The sequence below is a fragment of the Lutjanus erythropterus genome, chromosome 17 (assembly GCF_056507025.1).
Source record: "Lutjanus erythropterus isolate fLutEry1 chromosome 17, fLutEry1.hap2, whole genome shotgun sequence".
Classification (NCBI taxonomy): Eukaryota; Metazoa; Chordata; class Actinopteri; order Lutjaniformes; family Lutjanidae; genus Lutjanus; species Lutjanus erythropterus.
Genome location: NC_139333.1, coordinates 17,652,937 through 17,663,746, shown reverse-complemented (window position 1 = coordinate 17,663,746; position 10,810 = coordinate 17,652,937). Strand labels below are relative to the sequence as shown.

The 10,810-nt window shown below is 38.1% G+C and overlaps 1 protein-coding gene across 1 annotated transcript; it reads left to right on the top strand.

Annotated features, from left to right (window-relative positions):
- On the top strand, positions 1-9,111 carry LOC146312064 (dnaJ homolog subfamily C member 7-like). Its single transcript, XM_084741097.1, has 14 exons — positions 1-106; positions 3,854-3,942; positions 4,040-4,164; positions 4,934-5,047; positions 5,225-5,299; positions 5,686-5,804; positions 6,015-6,168; positions 6,403-6,567; positions 6,748-6,839; positions 6,939-7,012; positions 7,105-7,251; positions 7,354-7,509; positions 8,640-8,714; positions 8,837-9,111. The coding sequence occupies exons 1-14, from the start codon at positions 36-38 to the stop codon at positions 8,872-8,874; spliced, it is 1,494 nt and encodes a 497-aa protein (XP_084597223.1). The 5' UTR covers positions 1-35; the 3' UTR covers positions 8,875-9,111.
- The last annotated feature ends 1,699 nt before the right edge of the window (positions 9,112-10,810 follow it).

The following is a 10,810-nucleotide window of genomic DNA, read 5'->3' as shown; positions in this document are numbered from 1 at the left end:
CCGGAAATGACGCTGGTTCGTCCTTTCCAGAAAAAATGGCAGCTGTTGACATCGACGTGCCGGTGGACACAGAAGCCCAGATCCGCAGTCCGGAGGACCTGGAGCGGTAAACATCATATATGTCGGCCGTGTTTCATTGTGCTTTGTGTATAATGTGAAAATATGCGAGAATTTGTGGACTGACTTCAGCCGCTGTAAAATTACAAAGCTCGTACGAACGGCCCGTAGACAAGCTAACAGGTTAGCTTAGCTTGCTAGTGGGGAAACAAATGTAAATGTACCACTTTTGTTAAATCTTATCTTTTATTGTTTTTTATTATTATCAGGCATTGGGGTTATCATACTTTCTATGGATCGAACTGGACCATAAATTGTGTATTTTTCTAATAAACTTAAACGTACTTAGCAACTCATTTGCGAACCAAATGAAGTGATTTAACCTAGCTTGTTTTGACATATGCTCAGCTAACTTTAGATGTCCAAGAACTAACTACTGTCTTTTGAGAGTCGCTACTTAAGTTAATGAAACTGTTTGTACTGACGCATTTGTAAACCTTAACTTGAGAAAGAAAGCATCAAGACAAGTCTGTTGCTGGGCACTCAGGTAATGAGTCCATCTTTCGAGAAACTTCCATACGACGAAGCTACATAGCTATAGCTTTAGCTCGATTTGGTTGGCAAACCGTCAGAAAGAGTGAAAGTGAGTAATTGACCACATTCATATTAATTAGACCATTTCCCATTTTCCAGCTCTTCATACTCCCTTCATCCGGATAATAAACGTTCCGATCATGCCTTTGTACTTAACCTACACCTGAATTAGCCTCAGACTCCCTCTAAAAATCACGGAGTTTTGTGTGTTGTTGAAGTAGGAGACACTTAAAAAACTTTGCGAAATGCGGTCTACGATAGATTTTTAATGATTGGTCTTCTCTTGTAAATTCGGCAAATGTAATACATGACATGATCTATTTCTGTAAATAAAAACATTCTGTTTGTGTCGGTGTGTTGCAGAAATGACATATAGGCTCTGTAACTAGAAAAATTATAGGCTACGCCTTGTTAACAGCGGGTCACCTGCTCAGATTATGACAACATTGGTCAGGGCAATATTTTGATATTCTGTATCTTGATATGAGACTCTAATAACTTACATTTCGAATAACGATATATTGTGATATGGCTTAGGTTTGGTCTTTTCCTGGTGTTAAAGTCCGCATCACAGTAAAGTACAGTGGTTATTTATTTAACGTTGTACTACTATTTTGTGAGAGCACCAATAGTTATCCCTACAATATTGATGCTTAGGTATTTTGTCAAAAATTGCAGGACACAATGCGTGACAAAACACTGTATATATGTTACCTATAGTGTATGTAATATTATATATAAACAAGCATTGTAATAAGTGTTTTAGTGCCACAGAGCTGTCCTGGTCTGTATGTAAGAAAGCTCACAATGTCATTTTTTAAAAACTGTATTTTACAGCCCTATTTTGCACCCATATTGAAATTCAATTTTTGTGCAGTTCTCTTGAATAATGTATCTTCATCTAGACACAAAAACATGAGAAAATAGGATCCATGTTGAAAATTACTGAAGTTTCTCTTGATGCCAGCAATGCAGTTTAGCTCCCAGTCAAGTCATTTTCTTCTGACCTCTGCCATCAGCAAGACATTTTGCTCAGAGAAATGTTGCTCACTGGATATTGTCTCTTTTTCAGACCATTCTCTGTAAACCCTAATAATAATAACTATTTATATAGTACATTTGTAAAAACGATGTTTACAAAGTGCCTTAGATACAATAAATACAAAGAGCAACAATAAAAAATAAATAGAAATATATACAGTGAACAGACAACTAAAAACACACAGCAAAAAACAGAAATACTACTGAGAATACACAAAAATGTAACATACAGGTGTGTGCTGAAAAACAGGACTAATACAAAACAAATGCAGGAAACAGACCCTTCAGTGAAACTCCTGAACAGCAGTGCACAGGGAGTTATGATGAAAGCCTTTTTGTAAAAGTGTGTTTTTAGAAGAGACTTAAAAGATAAAAAACAATTTTGCTCACCATTTCCTCGGGCAGGTTGTTCCAAAGTACAGGCTCTGAGACATAGTTGTGTATGAAAATCCCAGTAGATCAGCACAGTCTGAAATACACAAACCAGCCCGCCTGGCACTAACAACCATGCCAGATTCAAAATCACTTAAATCACCTTTGTGCATTTTTACAAAGCTAATCCTTATTTTAGCATGTGGTAACTTTACACTTAGGGGCCAGTATTATCAGCTGTGTTTGGATCATAACAGCTGTAGTATATTGATATCATCATTGTTTACATGGTTTTGTTTTATTTTTATGTCAGTAATGGTTTTAGGCACCATCTTGGAGTCAGTTAACATCACATGGCCATTGTCATATAAACCACTGACTCGTACTTACTAGGGCAAGTTTTGGCCTCTGGGAATTACATTATGCCCCTAAATCAAAACAAAATCACACACTGAAGAACATTGTTTTCTTCATCTGCACCCAATCTTAGTTAGGCTTAATGTTGAAGAGCAGCACAGCAGAAGCTCCCTCCGTTTGTAAATCAGCGTTGATTTCCCCTTTACACTTGGCTCTTTTGAAGGGACTGCAGCAGGTGAATTTCACTGCTATGTTTAGCTATTGGGACTATGTGTACCCTGCTCTGCTGTCCCAGTTCCAGGTGTAACATACTACAGTTGAGCCCTTTCAGACTCTGCCTACAAGAAATTCTCTGGTGTAAACAAAAGATTTTTAGCAAACCACCTGGTTTGATGTCAGTGACTTCAGCAGTTTTTCACTCTCACAGTTAGTACTGTCACAATCAAGATATTTTAGTTGATGATTATCCATGCAAATAATTCAATAATTGTCAGTTTCTGTTTATTTTATGCCACTTTTGTAGTATAAGCCTAATTTGTTTCTGTTTGCCTTTCAGGCTTTGTAAACAAAAATGGCACACTGCAGATATGACATGAAGAATAACTTAAATATACAAATCTATTACTGATATATGCAAATAGTAATAGGCTACACCTTGTCATCCACAGTCACGTAATGTAAATTTTTAACAAATTTACTGCAAAAAAAAAAAAGCAAAGTAATGTGTGTTTCCATCTACTGCCATTATGTGAATATTAGAAGTTAAGCACCTCGAGGTAAACAGTTGGTGGTAATAAGTCTCCACTCAGGTGCTGTTAAACCATAGCAGAAAAAGGGGATGTGACAAACTGATCAAAAGCACGCCAGTCAAACCTCAAACAGATATGTGAAAGAAATATGACATTCCTGTTCATTTCATCCAGCTGTTTTTATACAGGTGAATGGAAATGATTCATCATCATTGGTCATCTAAAATAATTGCAATCAGGTGATTATGTAATAATTTTGTGACAGGCTTATTCACAATACAATATTAAAATATTTAGAAATAAAAACAATTCCTCTGTACAGCCAGTATAAGGGATCAGGTGCTGCTCAGTCGCAGGAACATCTCTGGTAAAAACATCAACACGCGCTACAGCATGCTGAACTGACTTTGCTGTGAATTTATTTGGTTTACTAGCCTTAAGAAGCCACAGATGAAATGTGCGACGTGCGATGTTCCTGCTTGATTTATATTTATAATAAGCTAGCCTGAGTGAGTAATCATTTTTTAATCTTTCTGTGTACATTTTGACTTGTGAAAGGCATTGGTTAACTGGTTCATTGCTGAACGATTTGTCTTTGTTTCATATTGTATCAGCTTATTTTCTATTACTTTCATAAAATACCTGTTCCACCTTGACGTTGGTTTCTGTTTTTCGTCCTACAGGCAGGCTGAAGGCTTCAAAGAGCAAGGAAATGCATTCTACAGCAAGAGGGATTATTCCGAGGCTTTCAACTACTACACCAAGGCCATTGGTGAGAATAACGCTATCTCATCCTTCTTACTGGAATTAACTGAGCCATTTCCCCCTCCTGACATATTTTACAACACATGCTCCCCTTTTATCTCAAGATGCATGCCCCCAAAACGCCAGCTATTATGGCAACAGGGCAGCCACCCTCATGATGCTCCGTCGCTTTCGAGAGGCTCTAGAAGATTCCCAGCAGGCTGTGCGGTTGGATGACTGTTTCATGAAGGTCAGTTTGAACAGACTTTATCATCTAGGACATTTTGTTTATTTATTTGAAAAGGGACAATACACTTCAATCAACATTTATATGGATGTACATGCACCTGAGTTAGTTAAAGGCCGGTTTTCATCAACAGTCCCTTTGCCAGATGTTTTTAGGCACCATAGAATAGTTAAAATAGTACAGTATGAACAGGAGTTAGTCATTTAAGACATACACGGTGGTACAAAGCTTATACAAAACTTAAAGAAAATTGGCGGATAAAAACCAAAAGTAGATGCTACAGCTACTGTATGAGTACAGTCATGATAAAGGTGGATAAAAAACATCAGTATTGACATTGTTGGCTCTCAAGAAGCCATTTCCTACAATTACACTTTGACTAATGATATGATGGGGACTCTCTTATTGATTGTGGTTTAGAATTCCATTTATGTGATCCTCATAGGGAAAAGACAGCCTGCCTAAATGCAATTTTCCAAAGTGCGATTGTGCAATCGCCCCTAGCAGTAGCTCCAGTAGCTCTGTTTGTGGTAGATCAGAAGTTGATGAAACCAGTCAGAGGAGGACCTAAAACATGCATTATCTTATAAACCACACAGACATTTTCCTAGTTAAACAGATTATACTTATTTAGAATATGGTGATGATGAAAGCTGAATGGCTTCTTGTCTAAAGTTTAACATGCATCATCTCAACTTCGCACTGTACTTACAGTCTCAAAACATCGGTTACACTTGCAGAATAGGGAGTAATATGTCAAGTTTTTACACAGGGTCATCTGCGTGAGGGAAAGTGCCACCTGTCGTTGGGAAATGCCATGGCTGCCAGTCGCTGCTTTCAGAAGGTTTTGGAGCTGGAGCCTAGCAACAGAGAGGCCCAGCAGGAGGTGGGGACCACCTGAACTTTTCACCTTTTATATGCTATAAGTACTGTTTAAGAATGCACTTAATTGAATTGCATGATAGTTAACAGTCTTGGAGCAAAAGTCTGAATCATGCAGCTCAAACTCATCTTACTACCATTGTAAAGAAAGTGCTGATGGATGATTTTTGTTGTGTTTCAGCATAAGAGTGCAGCAGCTCTACTGGAATTCGAGCGGATGGCGGATTTTGGCTTTGAAAAGCGGGATTTCAGAAAGGTACTTAACACCCATTGTGCTTTTTCATCAAACTCACAAATTGTATTGTTTCATCTTACTTGATTCGGCATGTGATCAGTTATTAGTCTGGTCTACAAATGTTCATACCTGGAAAACATAAGCAACATCTGTTGCATCACAGTATGGTATATAAATTATAATTTGTTTGTTTGTAATTAACACCAGATTTAAGCACAAATGTACTGGAAAAAAGTTGACAGATTTCATCAGCTTGAGTAGTTGAATTAATCCAATATCATTCAAAGAGTTTCTTTAGTAGCTGACAGCCTGTTCACAGAAACCTTTTGAATGATGTTTACACTTAAAACTGTTTGATTGGAAATGCAATTGTTTTACATCAGAACTTAAATTTTGTCCTGATCCAGGTGGTGTTCTGTATGGACCGGGCCCTAACTGTGGCTTCTGCCTGCCACCGCTTCAAGATCCTCAAGGCCGAGTGTCTGGCTCTGCTGGGACGCTACCCTGAAGCCCAGTCAGTAGCGAGGTAGGAACAACTTGTACTTAGTTTATTATTATTTTGTTACAGTGATGTAATTTGTTTTCTCCTGTGTCATTATTTATTAGCACTAGCTTCTCAGATTCTCTTAAGGATTTAGATATGAGTGCAAAATCTGTTTTAGTAGCTTTCCGAGAAGAAGAGTGGATTTGATTTGCAGATTATTTACAGTAGAGCTTTTCTATGAAACTCTTACAGTGATATCCTGCGAATGGATTCCACGAATGCAGACGCACTGTACGTCCGAGGCCTGTGTCTCTACTATGAGGACTGCATCGATAAAGCTGTACAGTTCTTTATCCAGGCTCTGCGCATGGCACCTGACCATGAAAAGGCTCGGATAGCCTGCAGGGTAAGACTATCATTTTGTGTTAGACCCCAGGTATGTCATTTGAGGCAAAACACTGAATGCAAACTTAACAAATCCCCACAGGACACCTTTAAGACTGCTCCAACAAATAGACTGAAAGATGTCGTTCTTAGAGTTCACATGGCTCAAGACATGCTGAAATATTGAGAATATCTTATATTTCACTGCAAGCTTGTTTTAAATGAAACATGAGGACTGTTTCTCTTTCTAACCCAGAATGCTAAAGCCCTTAAAGCCAAGAAAGAGGAGGGCAACCAGGCTTTCAAGAATAACAACTATGAAGCAGCCTACCAGTTGTACACTGAGGCGCTGACGATAGACCCCAACAACATCAAGACCAATGCAAAACTCTACTGCAACAGAGCCACAGCAGGAGCAAAGGTAAAAGCCCAAAAAAAATCCACTCATTCTTTGAAAATGCTGTTTCCAAATTACATATTAGCAGTTACAGACATTTCATTTATAATACTGTCTGATTATTTGCTTAAAAATAGCTACCATGCTCTATCAGCTCTTTGTTCCCGTTCAGCTCACTGTAATTAACTTCGTCCTTGTCAACAGCTGAAGAAACTTAATGAAGCCATTGATGACTGCACCAATGCAATCAAACTAGATGACACTTACATCAAGGCCTACTTAAGAAGAGCTCAGTGGTATGTTATACTGGAAATATGAGCACTTTTTCTTCTCATTTGTGTGTTTTGTTGTTCAGTATTGTATACAGTTTTAAAGTGACTTTGTGTTACCCATAGTTACATGGACACAGAGCAGTACGAGGAGGCCGTACGGGACTATGAAAAGGTTTACCAGACAGAAAAAACATCAGGTAAGCTGCTGTCGTATTTTTTACTGACTGTATTATAATTGGTCAGGTTTTCACACGCTCACGTGGTCTGATTTTTTTTTTAATCCCTCTAGATCACAAGCACCTGCTCAAGACAGCACAACTGGAGCTGAAGAAAAGCAAGCGGAAAGATTACTACAAGGTCCTGGGAGTTGGCAAGAACGCCACCGAGGACGAGATCAAAAAGGCCTATCGCAAACGGGCCCTCATGCATCACCCAGGTAGCCCTCTTGGTGTTTGCACAGGCATGCAAGATACTGACTTTGATTATATTCGATGTTTGTTTATCTTATCTAATCGTGTATTGTGTCATTGTCTCGCAGACCGTCACAGCGCTGCAACTCCAGAAGTGCAAAAGGAGGAGGAAAAGAAATTCAAGGAGGTGGGTGAGGCCTTCACGGTGCTCTCTGACCCCAAGAAGAAGATCCGTTACGACAGCGGGCACGACTTGGATGACGACGGCTGCTTTGATGGGAGAGGTGTGTGCTTTTTCTTTTCTTAAGATGGATTTACATTCAACCCACTGGTCATTAGTGGGATAATAGAAAACATATCTACACTCTCATCAGTTTCCCACAGTTATCCCACACTTTATTATAGCAGGAAACACACAGGTGTAGACAATGAAATTAATGATGGCTGTATTCCATTTAGCTGCCTAAATCTCAGGGTCCTGGTATTGTGCATGTCTTACTGGGACACTTCAATAGATATGAATAGCCATCATTAATGTTATGTTGGTATATTGATGCATAACAATAAATAAAGTATGATAAAATAAAAAAAAGATGAAAGCAAATGCAATGCTGTACAATATGACTGTTATTTAAATGAAAGAGCTATTAAGTTTCATGCATTTTTTTTTATTTTAAGATGATTTTTTAAGCTTCTTTGTCTTCATTTGACAGGACAGCTTATAGATAAACAGGAAATGAGAGAGAGTTCAGGGGAAGACATGCAGCAAAGGGAAATGGACTGGAATCAAACCCATGTCCGTTGCTGAGGGCTCAGCCTCTGTTCGTGGCTCATAAGCTCCACTAACTGAGCTACTGGGGCGCTTGTGCTTTTATTTTATTCCTACCTTCATCAGTGCTTTAACCTATGTCGCTGCTTTTTGCTAATGACTGAGAGGGAGTTTACATTTTTAAAACCTGGAAAAGAACACAGCTGGAGTCGCCCATTAAGTATTAGGTACTGTACCGAAGTCAGTGAGCCTCAGTAACACTAAATGGGAGCTGCAACATAAACAACTTTTATACTCTCCTGTCTTGATGGTCTAGCAGTTCATATTTATCTTCGTTGTGTACACACACACTGTACTGATGACACCTATGTTTTATACTTGTATAATACACACACACACACACTCACTCACTCACTCACTCTCTCTCTCTCTCTCTCTCTCTCTCTCTCTCTCTCTCTCTCTCTCTCTCTCTCTCTGTCTCTCTCTCTCCCCCTCTCTCTCTCTCTCTCCCTTTATGTCAACCAGGTTGTTTCACAACTTATGCTGTGTTTAATTTAGCAGATTATGTCATCTGTTTTTTTCGCTGCTGTTCCTCCTCATCATCCCCAGCTAATTCTGTTCTGTTTGCCTTTGCTTTCTCTCTAGATTTTGATGCAAACAACATCTTCAGGGCTTTCTTTGGTGGCCATGGTGGAGGATTCAGTTTCGACTCCAGTCCAGGTATGTTTTTTTTTTTTTTTTCACAGTTTAGACATTCTTAACTTCATCAAAACACAAAAAAATCAACCAGAGAAAGGGCATCATTTTCATTAACTCCTTTATTTCTTGTTCTTTTTTTCTAGACTCTGGACCTGGAAACTTCTTTTTCCAGTTTGGCTAAAGCAGAGGAGCAAGTGGGAAAATGCAGCCCTGCAGCGGACAAAATGAAGTTGGATTCACAGTCACCTCGTGATGCTCATTTTCCTGAGTGTCTTGCAAAAAAATCTCCTCATGTTTATTTCTTAAAGAGATTTTTGATTATTGCATTCACTTCTAAATTTACTCAGTACAGTGATGCTAACGAACATTGGGAAGGATAACTATGAGTCTTTAGTTATGGGTTAACATAGTAAGTAAGTGCTATTTTAAAGAGGTTTGGATCAGTTGATTGGAGCATGTCCCTATTGCCAAAATGAAATTGCTATTTAATGAAATCTAATTTTTTAAAACTGCCTCAACTGTCATATATGATGAGTTGCAAGAAAAGCATTGGAAATGTAAGCATCATGGTTGAATAGTTTTTCAAGATGTAATGTGGTATAAGTTTATAAGGTTCTCCTAGCAAAACATGTCTCTATAGAGCAAGAGTCAATGTACTGTGGACATTCAATGTCAAATCTCACCTCAGGACAGCCTGTTAAGAACAACATTGGTCTCTTGCGGGCGTGTGTCCAGGTTTTATTGGCTCACTTGCCAAATATAGAATCAACTTGCAGGGTTTTCTGTTCCTTCTCCTTTTCTTCATGCTGCATTATATATTTGACTCGAATGTAAATCGTTTTGTGTCCATAAATTTTTCTTGCTCAGTCTTCCCTCTTCCCTATTTATATTTATTGTACTGTATATTCTAACCTCTATACAGCAGAGTGCCAGTGCTCATTGTCTTCCTCCGTTTGTAAATGTTCACATCATTCTCTTCGCTCTCTGATATGAGGCCAAAATCAACATACATACACCTGAAGACCGTCTTCTGTTGAAAGCACCAACCGCACATCTGTCCTATTGTCTCCATTCAAACCAGTGTCATGTTCTTACAGTAAAACCCACATCAGAAGCTGCACACCAAGCCGCATCCCATTTGCAACAGTTCTGTATGGCATGTTTTTCTTGTTTATCTCATAGGAAAATGTTTTTTTCACATCTGACCAGGAAATGAAACTGAAACCGAATCCTTCATTCTGTCATACTTATATTTCGGTTCATCCATTGCAACTTGCTGTCATCCACCCATTCTTGTCATGCACGTTTTGTCAGTACAGCCCTTCCCCTACTTGTTCCACCTGTTTTAAAGGGGCACTGAGAGTAGGTTGGAAGCTTCTCTTGTTAATAGTTCTGTCACTGATCTATGTCTCATTTTTAAAACTTGTCACAGTGTTAACAAGACATGTTTTTCTTATTGCAAAAATAAAGGCTCGTCTTGTACTGTAATGCTGGACTTTTCCCGAAGATTTCTTCATAAAATAATTTGATCTAGTATTTTAATTTCAGTAGTAACTAAGTATGTTTGCTCAAGTACTGTACTTAAGTACATAGTATTTCCATTTTATGCTTCTTTATACTTCTCCTTAAATACATTTCAGAAGAAGGATTTTTTTACTCCACTACATGAGTTTGTCAGCCATAGTTGCTACTTTTCAGATTAAGATTTTTCATACAAAAATATGATTCATTCTCACATATTTATATAGAATATACTGTAGAGTAAATTAGCTCCACCTTTTACCTGCAATGCCATTAATACTATGGCATAATACAATATTATGCATTAATATCAGGCTCTGAAAGAGGGCAGTCTTAATAATGGGTACTTTTGCTCATGTTCCTGTCATTTTCTGATATTTCTGCACTTTTAGATTTAGTAAAATTTTGTACGACTTTCTCTTGTAATAGTGTATTTTTAGACTATTGGGTAATACTAGTTATTTTACTGTACAAACAATTAAATTATGTTTACAAGGTATCAGTAATGAACCAGGGTGATACAGGTGAAAAACCATATCATTATCATGATATTGATAAATGATAAAATTAGTAAATATCACAATATTTTTGACCAA